General features: G+C 44.3%; 1 protein-coding gene across 1 annotated transcript in view; it reads left to right on the top strand.

Moving 5' to 3' along the window:
• Positions 1 to 17252, top strand: part of LOC306917926 (uncharacterized protein) — a 78822-nt gene that overhangs the window by 10433 nt on the left and 51137 nt on the right. Inside the window, exons 8-13 of the mRNA XM_079530824.1 lie at positions 504 to 620; positions 1903 to 2019; positions 3652 to 3768; positions 4303 to 4419; positions 6883 to 6941; positions 7225 to 8227. Of these exons, the coding sequence (XP_079386950.1) occupies positions 504 to 620; positions 1903 to 2019; positions 3652 to 3768; positions 4303 to 4419; positions 6883 to 6941; positions 7225 to 8227 (1530 nt within the window). The remainder of the gene's footprint in view (positions 1 to 503; positions 621 to 1902; positions 2020 to 3651; positions 3769 to 4302; positions 4420 to 6882; positions 6942 to 7224; positions 8228 to 17252) is intronic.

Here is a 17252-nt window from a genome sequence, read left to right as displayed (position 1 = left end):
TTAAAAATAATTGGAATAAAAACATTTTGCCTAAGTCACCTACTGCAGTAAGTAATTTGGCCTAAATAAGGTTTATAATTGCCTAAGATAAAATGGCATGTTCAGATATTGGCCTAAGTCATTTTATCCTTACATGTTACATGATTGACATACAACTTTATTTGTATGTCAATAGTCATATTTTTTCATATTTTTTGGAATTGAAATAATTAAGAAATATAATATATTCTACATTTGGCACAGTTTTTTGTGTTTCCTGAAAACCTTGAAAAAATGACTTAGGCAATTAGTTTAATAAGGTGACGATATGAAATCGGTAGGAGATTTCCAACTGTACAAGCAATTAAAATCACGCAATTAAAAACAATATAACATGTTTACAATGTTACAAGTTTAGATGCTTAATCAAACAAACAGTGCTCTTAATGCTGGCGGATTAAGAGTTAAGAACGTTTTTTTTCATTCATAATTATGATAATTGTATAATGTTGTTATGTTTCCAGAAGTGTTGACCACAGAGCAGAGTCTCCAACTCCCAGCCTTCTGTCTGTGAAGAGTGACCGGTCTAAAGGATGGCTGAATCCTAACTTCAGTAATGAACCTGGACCTCCTGATTCACAGTATGTCAATCCTCCAATATACTAGCCTGGCTCCAGCCCTGAATCGCCAGCCACGCTCATTTTGATTGGTTGGTATGGGCGCTTTGGCAACGGCCATCCCAGAAACGGCTAAAGGGCTTTCTGTCTGAATAATGAAGTGAAACCAACTGAGAATTCAAGATGATTGTCAGGCTAACAATATACTACAACAGGGAGTGCTCATTCTATCTCAATGGGATAGTTCCAATGTTTGGAACTATAGCCCATAGGCACCCTGCTTTGTCTCAATGGGATTGTTCCAATGTTTGGAACTATAGCCCATAGTACCCCGCTTTGTCTCAATGGGATAGTTCCAATGTTTGGAACTATAGCCCATAGCACCCTGCTTTGTCTCAATGGGATAGTTCCAATGTTTGGAACTATAGCCCATAGTACCCCGCTTTGTCTCAATGGGATAGTTCCAATGTTTGGAACTATAGCCCATAGCACCCCGCTTTGTCTCAATGGGATAGTTCCAATGTGTGGAACTATAGCCCATAGCACCCCGCTTTGTCTCAATGGGATAGTTCCAATGTTTGGAACTATAGCCCATAGTACCCCGCTTTGTCTCAATGGGATAGTTCCAATGTTTGGAACTATAGCCCCTAGCACCCTGCTTTGTCTCAATGGGATAGTTCCAATGTTTGGAACTATAGCCCATAGCACCCCGCTTTGTCTCAATGGGATAGTTCCAATGTGTGGAACTATAGCCCATAGCACCCCGCTTCCCATAGCACCCCGCTTTGTCTCAATGGGATAGTTCCAATGTGTGGAACTATAGCCCATAGCACCCCGCTTCCCATAGCACCCCGCTTTGTCTCAATGGGATAGTTCCAATGGTTGCAACTATAGCCCATAGCACCCCACTTTGCGGCGAGATCAAAGCGTGTCGTCAATCTCTTACTAGATTACTCTGGCCTCTACGTCAACGACGGCGCCCGGACACGCCCACCACCAGCAGACGAGCATTAGCCGGTCATTATTAGCGATCAGAACCGCACCCAAAGGACCTGCTGCTGCAGCAGAGACAAAAGAACACCACACTGTAGTTTAAAGTAAATAAAGTTGTAGTTTTAATACATTTCAGTTTCTGTTATTAACATATTTCTATGTGTTGCTGTTTCTCTTGTTGCTGCAGTGTTCAGTAGCTGAAACCCAATATGTTGTGTTCTCTCTACTTGTATAACGAGACCTAATGATTAAGAATGAATAATAAAGGGACTTTTTTATTCATAATTATGATAAATATATTTTATGTTTCCAGAAGTGTTGACCACAGAGCAGAGTCTCCAACTCCCAGCCTTCTGTCTGTGAAGAGTGACTGGTCTAAAGGATGGCCGAATCCTGACTTCAGTAACGAACCTGGACCTCCTGACTCACAGTATGTCAATCCTTCTATAAATATATACACTAATATATAGACCATGGCCCTCATTTTTAAATGCGGAAAATTGTGGCGATTCCGGCATACTCCCATATTTGGGCGTACGCCGGAATCACCACAACTTTCGGCATTTATCATTCCAGCGTGACTTTGAACTTTGGCGTACGCCACGCCAAACATCAAGTCAGGTAGGGAGCTGTGGAAGACTTTGTCCTACACCTGTTTTCTGTCGTATAGACAATAGACAGATGTATAGACAGCATTGACTGACCAGCTGAAAGGCATCTAAACATATTTATTCACTCCTAAAATGTATATCTATAAAACGAATAAATATTATACATACAAAGCATACATCGACCAATCTATGATGTGTCATTATGAAATCGGTAGGAGATTTCCAACTGTACAAGCAATTAAAATCACGCAATTAAAAACAATATAACATGTTTCCAATGTTACAAGTTTAGATGCTTAATCAAACAAACAGTGCTTTACTGCCATCCATCCATCCATCTTCAACCATTATCCGTAGTCGGGTCGCGGGGGCAACAGCTCCACCAGAGAGCTCCAGACTTCCCTCTCCAGAACAACATTAGTGACTTCCTCCTGGGGGATGCCGAGACGTTCCAAGGCCAGTGAGTCGATGTGTTTCCTCCAACTGCGCCTTGGTCTGCCCCGGGGTCTCCTCCGTGTGACCCCGGGGCACAAGTAGGTGCGTGCGTGCAAGTAGGTGCGTGCGTGCGTGCGTGCATGCGTACATGCGTACATGACAGGCAAGCGAGGCGAGGGGGAAACAGACTCATTTCGGCCGCTTGTATTTACGACCTTATTCTTTGACCCAAACTTCATGACCATAGGTGAGAGTAGGAACGAAGATTGCGCGGTAGAGAGCTTTACCTTAGCTCAACAATGCTACTTGATATTTTCAAATCATCCTCATGGTGGTGCTATAACTGTCCGATTCGTGTTTTTACCTATTAATGTAGTTTAAAGTAAACAAAGTTGTAGTTTTAATACATTTTATTTTCTGTGTAGTGGCGAAAATGCATATAAACCCTATGGTATTGATTAATTTAATGTAGCCGACTAGTAGATGATAGTTAACACTCTAATTACCACCTGTTCTTCACTGACCAACTCATTAGAGACTGCTGACTCATGTAAACCTATTTCAAACTGTGTGAGTTAACTATAGAATAGAGTCCATTTAAGGAATGACCATCTCTTGTTACTCCTGAAACTCTGTACACTGCTGAAAGTATAAAATATGTGGGGGACATGTGTGTGGAGGAGTGCTTGGGGAAGCTCTGGAGGGAGACACTAGTCTCTCTCTGGTGTGATGACATATACAATAAAAGAATTCGAGTTCGAATCCTGATGGTTGAGTCCTGCTTCTTCCTGATGATGTTTACTTACTAATAGTAATATCAAAAGCTGCCATTACATCTGTTATTAACATATTTCTATGTGTTGCTGTTTCTCTTGTTGCTGCAGTGTTCAGTAGCTGAAACCCAAGATGTTGTGTTCTCTCTACTTGTATAACGAGACATAATGATTAAGAACGTTTAATAAAGTGATTTTTTCATTCATAATTATGATAATTGTATAATGTTGTTATGATTCCAGAAGTGTTGACCACAGAGCAGAGTCTCCAACTCCCAGCCTTCTGTCTGTGAAGAGTGACCGATCTAAAGGATGGCTGAATCCTGACTTCAGTAACGAACCTGGACCTCCTGACTCACAGTATGTCAATCCTTCTATAAATATATACACTAATATATAGACCATGGCCCTCATTTTTAAATGCGGAAAATTGTGGCGATTCCGGCATACTCCCATATTTGGGCGTACGCCGGAATCACCACAACTTTCGGCATTTATCATTCCAGCGTGACTTTGAACTTTGGCGTACGCCACGCCAAACATCAAGTCATGTAGGGAGCTGTGGAAGACTTTGTCCTACACCTGTTTTCTGTCGTATAGACAATAGACAGATGTATAGACAGCATTGACTGACCAGCTGAAAGGCATCTAAACATATTTATTCACTCCTAAAATGTACTTACTAATAGTAATATCAAAAGCTGCCATTACATCTGTTATTAACATATTTCTATGTGTTGCTGTTTCTCTTGTTGCTGCAGTGTTCAGTAGCTGAAACCCAAGATGTTGTGTTCTCTCTACTTGTATAACGAGACATAATGATTAAGAACGTTTAATAAAGTGATTTTTTTCATTCATAATTATGATAATTGTATAATGTTGTTATGTTTCCAGAAGTGTTGACCACAGAGCAGAGTCTCCAACTCCCAGCCTTCTGTCTGTGAAGAGTGACCGGTCTAAACGATGGCTGAATCCTGACTTCAGTAACGAACCTGGACCTCCTGACTCACAGTATGTCAATCCTCCTATAAATATATACAACACAATAACACAATAAATGTATGTATGTTTTTATTGTAAGACTTACAGATAAAGAGTTGTATTCCATTGTTACGCTGATGACAGCCACATTTAATTGCCTCTAAAGCGTAACAATCCTGACTCTTTAAAACCACTCCTTGCTTGCCTCGAGGATGTAAAAGCATGGCTGGCTTTAAACTTCCTAAACTTCAATGACAGCAAAACTGAAGTTATGGTGTTTGGGCCGACACAAGCACATGTGTCTCCTCCTGGTGTTTTAGGCCCCCTTGAGCCCTCCTTAAAGCCAACTGACACCAATCTAGGTTTCTAAATCGACTCTGACCTAAAGATGGACAAACAGATAAATGAGGTAGTAAGAAAGAGCTTCTTCCAGCTTAGGAGGCTATCTAAGGTTAAATCTTGTCTATCCCGCTCTGTGTTTGACACTGTAATTCATGCTTTTATGACATCCCTCCTTGTCACTACTGTAATGCCCTGTATATTGGCGTAAACCAGGTTTCCATCTCTCGACTACAGTTAGTCCAGAACGCCGCTGCTAGGTTACTTACAGGCACACGTAGGCAGGGGCGCAGATAGCATTTTATAACTGGGGGGGATATATTTGGGGGCTATCTGCACGCGCAAAGCGTGCACGGAAAATGTCATGAGGAGGGGGGATATCCCCCCCACTTTTGCGCATAATTACGCAGATTGTCCGCGTTTTTTTGCAGATTTCACGGCAAAACACTGCCAACACAGCAAAACACATGCAGCCACGGCTTTTTTTTTTTGGAGGGGATAATCCCCCCTCCTCGTGAAACTGAGGGGGTCAATCCCCCCCCATCCCCCCCCTAACTGCGTGCCTGCACGTAAGCGAGACCACATCAGCCCTGTACTAGCCTCCCTCCACTGGCTTCCTGTGCGATTACAGGATTGACTTCAAAGTATTGCTCTTTGTCTTTAAGTGTCTAAAGTAAACGGTTTGGCACCCATTTATTTATCTGAACTGCTGAAACCCTATATGCTCCGACACGGACCCTTAGGTCCTCTGACCAGCTTCTCCTGGTGGTGCCTAAAACCAGGCTGAAGCTCAGAGGGAACCGGGCTTTTGCAGAGGCAGCTCCCCAAGCTATGGGATGAGCTGCCTCTGCACATAAGACACGCCCCCACCCTCCAGGTGTTTACCTCTGCACATAAGACAAGCCCCCACCCTCCAGGTGTTTACCTCTGCACATAAGACAAGCCCCCACCCTCCAGGTGTTTACCTCTGCACATAAGACACGCCCCCACCCTCCAGGTGTTTACCTCTGCACATAAGACAAGCCCCCACCCTCCAGGTGTTTACCTCTGCACATAAGACAAGCCCCCACCCTCCAGGTGTTTACCTCTGCACATAAGACAAGCCCCCACCCTCCAGGTGTTTAAATCACGCCTCAAGACTTACCTTTATTCCTTGGCATTTCCAAGCACAGTATGAGATGTTTTGATGTTTAATGTGACACTGTGTTGTTTGTGGTTTTTCAATGAAGTTGTGTGTTTTTTTTTTACATGTTTTACTGTAAAGCACTTTGGTACAACGTTGTTGTTTTTAAATGTGCTATATAAATGTGGTATGGTATGGTATTCACATTATCCTTGGCTCCTCCCCATGGGCGGTGCCATTGAGTTTTTCATTTGAGTTGCATTATCTCCGCCAGGCCGAAGGCATATTCTTAAGACAAAATCGTTCTCTCTGTTCTGGGGGGAGAGCAGAGGGGGGGGGGGGGGCAGAGCAGCTCACAATTCATTTTCAATGGGAGTCACTGGGTTTCACAGAGCAGCTTTGCTCCATGGCTGTGTTCTGCCCTCCTCCCCCCCGAAACAGAGAGAGCGATTTTGTTTTAATAGTGTGTACGGGGCTTGTCTGTCTGTCTGTCTGTCTGCCTGCCTGCCTGCCTGCCTGCCTGCCTGCCTGTCTGTCTGTCTGTCTGTCTGTCTGTCTGTCTGCCTGCCTGCCTGTCTGCCTGCCTGCCTGCCTGTCTGCCTGCCTGCCTGCCTGCCTGTCTGTCATATATGTCATATTTAGCCATTCTTGCCCCCTGTCAAAATATAGTGAAAATCGCTAAAACGAAAGAAAGCAGCAAATGAAAACATTTCTTATCATCATACATCATCATCTCATTCTGGCCAATCACAATTTGCGTCCTCACTTTTACGTCGTCACCTTTCTGCCCTCACTTTTATCTTCAATACGTGGCCTACTTTGCTCAGCCAATCAAATCATCGCTATGGGGTGATCAGCCAATCACAAGCCATTGTTTGTTTTTACACAAACTCGGAAAGCTGTGCACTAGCAGCAACAACAACAACAACATTAACTTTAATGTATGAGACATAATAATGATAAAGAATGTTTCATAATAAAGTAAGATTGTTAATAAACTATCCATTTTCTATATTCTATTGTCTCCACAGAGAGACATTCAGAAACACACCTGGACAGAAGACATTCAGTCAAACCACACCTGGACCCAGTAAGACTGGACAACATTTTACACTCAATAACATGTTATATCAATTAATACAATGTTTAAATGTCCATGTTGTATTCCTGTATCAATGTCCAAATACTGATATGCATTTAGACTAAAACAAATGATTCAATGTAATTTATTTTAGCCCCTTTCTTTTCTTTTCTTTTACAAATTTTGATTTTCTGGAGGATATTTAATACGCTTTAATTACATGGTATGTTCAATGATAAAGTTATGATTGAAGCAGAATGTTTAACATGTATTAATTGTCTTCTCATATCAGATGTCAGTCTGCAGGAGGATTTAAAGGTCTATAAGGTCACTTTGGACGGTCTGGATCATGTGGCATACGTCACTAAACTGCCCTCCTCCCTCTCCAACATCTACACAGACCTCCACCTATCAGCGGGAGGGAGTGAAGGGGTTAATCAGCAACATGAGGTGTGGCAGCTTGAGACCGCCTCCAACATGAAGACCCTCCATGACGTCCTAATCAAGTGCCGTGCCATCTTTAAGACCCTCCTCCCTGGCAGAGACACACCCAGCAGCAGAGTTCTGACCAATGGCATCGCTGGCATCGGAAAGACATTCTCTGTGCGTAAGTTCGCTCTGGACTGGGCAAGAGGTTTGGAGAACCAAGACATCATTCTCCTGGTTCCCTTCTCATTCCGGGAGCTGAACTTGGTCCGAGATGAGCAGCACAGTCTTCTCTCACTGATCCATGTTTCCCATCCAACGTTAAAGAAGGTCACAGCAGAGCAGCTCGCTGCCTGGAAAGTTGGCTTCATCTTCGATGGTCTCGATGAAAGCAGGTTTCCGCTGAAATTCCAGAACATTGACGTCAATTCTGACGTCTTCGACAACAATGACGTCGTCTCTGATGTCACGGTGACATCATCGGTGGGCGTGCTGCTGACGAACCTCATCAAGGGGAATCTGCTCCCCTCGGCTCTCCTCTGGATAACCACCAGACCTGCAGCAGCCAATCAGATCCCTCCTGCATGCGTTGACATGGTGACAGAAATACGAGGGTTCACAGACCCCCAGAAGGAGGAGTTCTTCAGGAAGATGTTCAGTGATGATGAAGAGCTGGCCAGCACCATCATCTCACACGTGAAGACATCAAAGAGCATCCACATCATGTGTCACATCCCAGTCTTCTGTTGGATGACCGCTACCGTTGTGGAGGACCTGGTGAAGACAGACGAGACAGGACAGCTGCCCAAGAACCTGACCGGGATGTTCAGCCACTTCATGTGGCTCCAGATAAAAAGGATGAAGACAAAGTATGATGAGGAGACTGACAGGGATGTTCTCCTGAAGCTGTGCATGTTGGCGTTTGAACATCTGGAGAAAGGCAGCGTCATGTTCTACCAAGAAGACCTGGAAGAGTGCGGTCTCGATGTGAACGACGCCGCGCTGTACTCGGGAGTGTGCACAGAGATCTTCAAACAAGAGAACGTTCAATCTCAGAGAAAGGTCTACAGCTTTGTTCATCTGAGCATCCAGGAGTTCCTGGCTGCAGTCTACCTGATGCACTGTTTCACACAGAAGAACAAGAAGAAGAAGAAGGTCATGAAGACATTCCTGGGAGAAGAAGAAGAAGAAGAAGACGAAGAAGAAGAAGAAGAAGAAGAAGAAGTCCTGCAGAGAGCCATTGAAGAATCCCTGAAGAGTATTGAAGGAGGAGGAGGAGGAGGAGGAGAAGAAGATGAAGTCTTCCTGCAGAGAGCCATTGAAGAATCCCTGAAGAGTATGGAAGGAGGAGGAGGAGAAGGAGAAGAAGAAGAAGAAGAAGAAGAAGAAGAAAAGGAAATGACTCTGGAGGACTTCCTGCAGAGAGCCATCAAAAAAGCCCTGAAGAGTAAGAACGGCCACCTGGACCTCTTTGTCCGCTTCCTTCATGGCCTCTCACTGGAGTCCAACCAGAGTCTGTTAGGAGGCCTGCTGGGTCACACAGAGAACAGTCCAGAGAGCATCCAGAGAGTCATCAACAACCTGAAGGAGATGAAAAATGAGGATGAGAGTCTCTCTCCTGACAGATTCATCAACATCTTCCACTGTCTGATGGAGATGAACGACCACTCATTACATCAGGAGATCCAACAGTACCTGAAGTCAGCAGACAGATCAAAGACAGAACTGTCTGAGAGCCAGTGTTCAGCTCTGGCCTTCATGCTGCTGACGTCAGAGGAGGTTCTGGAGGAGTTGGACCTGCACCAATACGACACACCATCACTATCACTATCACTATGGGGGAGATTAAGACTACTCCCAGCTGTGAGGAACTGCAGAAAGGCTCGGTTAGTAGTCATGTGAATAGAAAACCTATTGGAATAGAATCAATCTACCATCACACCTAATTACTATAATAATAATCAGGTCTCAAAGTGTGTGTGTGTGTGTGTGTGTGTGTGTGTGTGTGTGTGTGTGTGTGTGTGTGTGTGTGTGTGTGTGTGTGTGTGTGTGTGTGTGTGTGTGTGTGTGTGTGTGTGTGTGTGTGTGTGTGTGTGTGTGTGTGTGTGTGTGTGTGTGTGTGTGTGTGTGTGTGTGTGTGTGTGTGTGTGTGTGTGTGTGTGTGTGTGTGTGTGTGTGTGTGTTTTTTATACAGCATTTTTGCCTAAATGGAACTGACTGACACGCACAGAGAACAAAGTAAAAAGAATAAATAAGATAACATTCATAGATCCATACAAGTTACACACTGTAGTATTACTATTAATACATATATTTATACATATTAATCCATTCTGGGCGGGAACCCCTTTTGGTGTTTTAACTAAGCATTATGTTATACTTATATATTGAAAAATAGCAGATCTACAAGTTCATAGCGCGCCACCGAGTGGCGCGCTACGAGCTTGTAGGTCTGCTATTTTTGAAAGATCAAACGTTTTTTCAGGCCTAAATGGGTTAATATATTAATACATATTATAACTGTAGTATTAATACAGATTATCTGTCTTTCACTTTGATGTTTTCTGGTTCCCTGTTCTTATATGACCTGCCAATATCTGACCAACTAGACTGTTCTTATATGACCTGTCAATATCTGACCAACTAGACTGTTCTTATATGACCTGTCAATATCTGACCAACTAGACTGTTCTTATCTGACCTGTCAATATCTGACCAACTAGACTGTTCTTATATGACCTGTCAATATCTGACCAACTAGACTGTTCTTATCTGACCTGTCAATATCTGACAACTAGACTGTTCTTATCTGACCTGTCAATATCTGACCAACTAGACTGTACATTTACATTACACTTTATAGTTAATTTCCTTGAACATGAACTTGATCTAATCTGTGTTGATAATCACTGATTTTACATCATCTACATTTACAGACTTGATGGCTGTAAACTCCAAAAGCCAGAATATGAGATCGTGTGTTCAGCTCTCAGCTCTAATCCTTCACATCTAAGAGAATTGGACATCAGTTATAATGACATAACGGATCCATCCATGGACCTGCTCTCTGCTGCATTGAAGAGTCCAAACTGTCAACTGGAGATACTGAGGTCACATTATTATTTACATTAGTTCTGTTTTATTATTTATTGTTTGATTCTAACAATAAGAGTGTGAATAAAGTTGACATCATGGTATCCCACACCGATTAGAATAATATTATGGTCAGAGTTTGAGTTGTCTAGTCCACACTCTCACATCACAATGCTACGGTACAGTAACTACAATATGTGATCCATCATGGCTGCTAGGGAATTATCATTATCAATGCTACGTTACAGTAACTACAATATATGATCCATCATGGCTGCTAGGGATTTATCATTATCAATGCTACGGTACAGTAACTACAATATGTGATCCATCATGGCTGCTAGGGGATTATCATTATCAATGCTACGGTACAGTAACTACAATATGTGATCCATCATGGCTGCTAGGGGATTATCATTATCAATGCTACGGTACAGTAACTACAATATGTGATCCATCATGGCTGCTAGGGAATTATCATTATCAATGCTACGGTACAGTAACTACAATATGTGATCCATCATGGCTGCTAGGGGATTATCATTATCAATGCTACGGTACAGTAACTACAATATGTGATCCATCATGGCTGCTAGGGAATTATCATTATCAATGCTACGGTACAGTAACTACAATATGTGAACTAATGAGGCACAGTGATTACAGTATGTAGAGCGATGTTGACACGCACGCACGCACGCACGCACGCACGCACAGATTTTCTTTCCATCTCTTGGGGTCTTTACTCCAAAACTGTGATATTCAGTCCAGATATTTCATGTGTAATTACAGACTTGCTGGCTGTACCTTCACACAGACAGGATTTGAAGTTCTGCTCTCAGCTCTCAGCTCTAATCTTCTCCATCTGAGAGAATTGGACCTCAGTTTCATCTGCCTGCAGGAATCGCAACTGCTCCAGCTCTCTGCGTTACTGAAGAGTCCACAGTGTGGACTGCAGATCCTGGGGTAAAGAATGTGTGTTCTCTCTGTGTGGATCTCTACTTGAACATCAACAGCACTTTGTTAAATGTGTATTTCTCTGCAGGTTGTCAGGCTGTGGAGTCACAGATGAAGGCTGTTCTTCTCTGGCTTCAGCTGTGACCTCCAACCCCTCCTCCCAGCTGAAACAGCTGGACTTGAACTTCAGCCACTTAGGAGACTCTGCTCTGAAGGAGCTGTCTGCTGCTCTGGAGACTGTCAAGTGAGTCGACTATAGGACTGTGTCCATGTTGGTCAGTGAGTCGACTATAGGACTGTGTCCATGTTGTTCAGTGAGTCGACTAGAATGATGACAAAATGTGTTTAGTAAATATTTGGTGGGACTAAAACAGGCCGGTGTGAGACATTAAGCAGCAGAGGTTTTGACTTGATTCATTGTTGTTCTACTTCCTACAGTGTGAATCATGGAGGAGAACACTGGACTAAACCTCAACTCCTTACAACATGTGAGTCTGTCTGTCTGTCTGTCTGTCTGCCTGCCTGCCTGCCTGCCTGCCTGCCTGCCTGCCTGCCTGCCTGCCTGCCTGCCTGCCTGTCTGTCTGTCTGTCTGTCTGTCTGTCTGTCTGTCATGAACAGTTGAACACATCTGTGTCACTAGCTTTAATTTTAACCACTTTAGCCATTATTAAACTTTAGCACATATACAAGCTTGTAGCTCTGCTATGTGTTTCTTTTGTACTTGAAAATGTGTGCAAATCTTTGAATATATATATATATATATATATATTCTTTCACAGCAAACGTTTTTAACTCATATTTGCTTCTGGGCAGGTCCCTGGTACAACATATTATGTTCAGATGAACCAATGTGGCCAATTACATACGTGAAATAGTTAGAACCACTGATATAGAAACAAACTTTCAGAAAACTGTCATGATTTAGAAGATATTTGTAGAATCTGGTCTCAGGTCTTAATTTCTCAGGGATCTATCCTCGGACCCTCCTTGGGAGGGTTCCAGGGGTTCCAGCCTTCCAGGGGTCCTTGGGGGGGTTCCAGGGGTCCTTGAGGGGGTTCCAGGGGGTCCCCAGCTAAATGTGATAATTCAGCATCACACTCATTTTAAACACTTTATCCATATTTTATATGTTGGCTAATTAAAAATAGCAGATCTACAAGCTCACAGCGCATCACTGTGTGCCGTGCTGCAAACTTGTACATCTGCTTTTTTGAGTGGTGTAAACCACTCCTACAACTGGCTTTGTTGTGCAGAAAAAATGAGCATGGTTGCTATGTTCACCCTGTTCACCCGGGTGTGATTTCATTACGTCAGACATGATTTCATTACGTCAGACAGGCTATATTACACCACTCAGTTCACACGGGTGTGATTTTTTAAGGTGTGTGTGTGTGTGTGTGTGTGTGTGTGTGTGTGTGTGTGTGTGTGTGTGTGTGTGTGTGTGTGTGTGTGTGTGTGTGTGTGTGTGTGTGTGTGTGTGTGTGTGTGTGTGTGTGTGTGTGTGTGTGTGTGTGTGTGTGTGTGTGTGTGTGTGTGTGTGTGTGTGTGTGTGTGTGTGTGTGTGTGTGTGTGTGTGTGTGTGTGTGTGTGTGTGTGTGTGTGTGTGTGTGTGTGTGTGTGTGTGTGTGTGTGTGTGTGTGTGTGTGTGTGTGTGTGCGCGTGCGTATGCGCGTGCACGTGCGTGCCTGCGTTAGCCTGGCTAATAAACCAGACCGAATCAGCTGTTGGCAAAAAAAATTGACAGTGTGATTTGAGTCTGGCTTATTAGCCAGGCTACGACTGCATTATTCAGTGAATGATGTATTTAATGTTTACTGTGTTGTTTTCTCATCAGATTTCCAGAGTCTCACACTGGACACAAACACAACACACAGAGTCCTCTCTCTGTCTGAGAACAACAGGAAGGTGACACGGGATGATCAGGATCATTCATATCCTGATCATCCTGACAGGTTTGAGTTCTATGGTCAGGTTCTGAGTTCAGAGGGGCTGGATGAACACTGCTACAGTGAGATGGAGTTCAGTGGAGAGGTTGGGATAGGAGTGACTGATGGAGACATCAGTAGGAAAGGAAAGGGTGGGGACTGTGGGCTTGGATGGAATAAACAGTCCTGGAGTCTGTTCTGTATTGATGGTCACCGTGGTAACGCTTACTGTGTCACGCACAATAGTAAGGCCACTTTCCTTCCTATCAGTCCCTCTGGCTCCAACAGAGTAGCAGTGTATCTGGACCGTCCCGCTGGGACTCTGTCCTTCTACAGAGTGTTAGAGGACACTCTGACACACCTGTACACCTTCCAGAACTCATTCACTGAACCTCTATACGCTGGGTTCTATGTTAACCCTGACTCCTCTGTGTCTCTGTGTGAGGACAGACAAGCTGTGAGGACAGACATGCTGTGAGGACAGACAGGCTGTGAGGACAGACATGCTGTGAGGACAGACAGGCTGTGAGGACAGACAGGCTGTGATGACAGACATGCTGTGAGGACAGACAGGCTGTGAGGACAGACATGCTGTGAGGACAGACATGCTGTGAGGACAGACAGACAGGCTGTGAGGACAGACAGACAGGCTGTGAGGACAGACAGACTGTTGTATCATAATGTAATCAGGAACAGGTGTGGGGGGGTGTTTACATAATCAATATGTTTTTGTTTCAATGTGGTCACTGTTGGGGTCATCTGGGGTCACGGTTTGGGTCACCTTGGGTCACGGTTAGGGTCAACTGGTGTCACCGTTAGGGTCAACTGGTGTCACCGTTAGGGTCATCTTGGGTCACGGTTAGGGTCAACTGGTGTCACCGTTAGGGTCATCTTGGGTCACGGTTAGGGTCATCTGGGGTCACCGTTAGGGTCATCTGGGGTCACCGTTAGGGTCATCTGGGGTCACCGTTAGGGTCATCTGGGGTCACCGTTAGGGTCATCTGGGGTCACGTTAGGGTCATCTGGGGTCACGGTTAGGGTCATCTGGGGTCACGTTAGGGTCATGTAAAAGTAGCACAGTGGTTCTCAACCTGTGGGTCGAGACCCTCGGGGTTCCCAACATGTTCTTTTCTTAAGATTAGTTTTTGGCTTTTCTGCCTTTATTGATAATTATTATTATTAGTGAAGATGGACAGGAAAGAGAGAGAGAGGGAGAGAGAGAAGGGGAGAGACACGCAGCAAAGGTCGTCATGAACGGGACTCGAACACACGACACGCTGTCAGGCCAGAGCCTATATGTGGCATGATGTGCCTGGACCGCTAGCCAACCCCCCCCCCCCCCCCCCCCAACATGTTTTTGGGGGTCCCCAGATGACTGACAATTGAATGACTTTTTTCTTATTTTTTTAGTGTCTTTTGCCTTTATTTTATATTTTTTATGGAGGGACAGACAGTAGGCTGACAGGAAATGGGGAGAGAGATGGGGGGGGGGGGGTGACATGCAGTAACGGCCGTCGGGATCGGGAGTCGAACCCGCGGCACACTGCCAGACTGGATGACCAGCCAAGGTGCCTGGACCATTAAGCTATGGCCCAGGCCAATTTAATGACTTTAAAGAGCTTTTTCATACCTCAAGGAAACATGCACAGATGCACGCACACACACACACACACACACACACACACACACGCACAGTGTGATGATGTGCATTGGGTCCAGTTGGTTCAAATGGAACCAAATGGACCGCGAGGGCGCACGGCACCTCCAATAAACAGCCACCGAATCCACTTCTCTCCAACTGAGTCGTGCCCTGAGAGCCAAAGACTTTGAGAACCACTGATGAAGCCTATTATATACTGTATATGCTGTTATTTTATATATATTTGTTGTCACAATGCTGTTATCTTACATTTGAAATGTGTTGATTAAAAGCATATTTACATTTCATGCAGTTGAACACCTTCTTTGACCCTCCTATGTGCAGCTTTTCAGCGTTTGTGTGAACGCAAACATTGAAGCTACGGTCCATGGTTCAGATGGGTCTGTTCAGATGGGTCTGTTCAGATGGGTCTGAGAGGCTAAATGTCATCAAACGGTGGTCCGTGGTTCAGATGGGTCTGTTCAGATGGGTCTGAGAGGCTAAATGTCATCAAACGGTGGTCCATGGTTCAAATGGGTCTGAGAGGCTAAATGTCATCAAACGGTGGTTCCGTGGCTCAAATGGGTCTGAGAGGCTAAATGTCATCAAACGGTGGTTCCGTGGCTCAAATGGGTCCGAGAGGCTAAATGTCATCAAATGGTGTTCCGTGGCTCAAATGGGTCCGAGAGGCTAAATGTCATCAAATGGTGGTCCATGGTTCAAATGGGTCCGAGAGGCTAAATGTCATCAAATGGTGGTCCGTGGTTCAGATGCGTCTGAGAGGCTAAATGTCATCAAATGGTGGTTCCTTGGTTCAAATGGGTCTGAGAGGCTAAACGTCATCAAACGGTGGTTCTGTGGCTCAGATGCTGAATAAATACTGGACCTTGATTGATGTGAAAAGGGTTGAAAACCCCTGCTGGTTCATCCAGGACACCCTGAGTTACATTGTTACTTTATTGAACCTTATATTTAACGTTATTGTCCCAAATATAAGACGACCCCCATTTCTCAACTCATTTGTGGAATATACAAATACAGTAGTCTCCAGTCCCCGATTATAATACGACTGTTTTTTTTTTTTTTTTTAGGATATTTCCATTGGAAAACAACGTAGTCTTATATTCAGGCCAATAGGTTATGTCATATTATGAATTACATTGTTACTTTATATACGGAGATATCTTGAAGTTATTAACAGTTTGCAGAATGGGTAGAGTTCAGGAAACGTACAGGTCAATACTGACCTGACTGCCCACTGTGTTTTAGTGACCACTCTTCCTAGGTCTGGCCACACACACACACACACACACACACACACACACACACACACACACACACACACACACACACACACACACACACACACACACACACACACACACACACACACACACACACACAGGTGTGTCACATTGCATTATTAACAGAGTGACATGTATAAAACTCTTACCAGACATGAAGTTCTTCAGAGTCGAGTCAAAATGGAGCCTGAACTACCCATGTTATTCTCCATAGAGAAATTACTTACTGCTCTATATCTAAGTACACGTACTTGTTTAAGTACTGTACTTACGTACATGTTTGTCTTGAGTATCTGTACACCCCCCCCCCCCCCCCCCCCCCAATACATTAAACTACGACAAATATTGTACTTTTGGGACCCAAACTTACACAAAAGTACATTCTGAATGAACCGTTCAAGCTCTATGTCTTAAGCTTGTAGATCGGCCATTTTCACCATTTCTGAATTTAATGTTTAGTTCTTCGAAATGTCAGAAGAAAACATGAATGAATTGATCAATTGATCATTGATTGAACAAAATGTACTTTGTAATTTGTACTGTTTACTATTTTCAAAACCATGTAGGCTACTTTTGAATACTACTTTTTATGAAGCAAGTAGCCAAGTACACTTTTTGACTCAAGTCCTGCGATTGAGTACATTGTCCACCACTGTGTGTTTAGTGAGTTATAATGGATCCCTGTCGTGAGGTTCAGGCACTCAGCCATCTGCTGCTGGGACTTAACCCACTGCCCCCTGAGGAACCCTAGCCTGGCTTGGCCAGCCTCATAGCGGGGAGGAACCCCCCCCCCCCCCCCTCCAGGACCTCTGGGGGTCCCCCTGTGGAACCCCCCTCAAGGACCCCTGGGGGTCCCCCTGAGGAACCCCCCCTCCAGGACCTCTGGGCGTCCCCCTGAGGAACCCTCCTCAATGACCCCTGGGGGTCCCCCTGTGGAACCCCCTCCAGGACCACTGGGCGTCCCCCTGAGGAACC

Source organism: Electrona antarctica, assembly GCF_951216825.1.
Source record: "Electrona antarctica genome assembly, contig: scaffold_220, whole genome shotgun sequence".
Classification (NCBI taxonomy): domain Eukaryota; kingdom Metazoa; phylum Chordata; class Actinopteri; order Myctophiformes; family Myctophidae; genus Electrona; species Electrona antarctica.
This window is presented reverse-complemented; position numbering and strand designations above follow the sequence as displayed.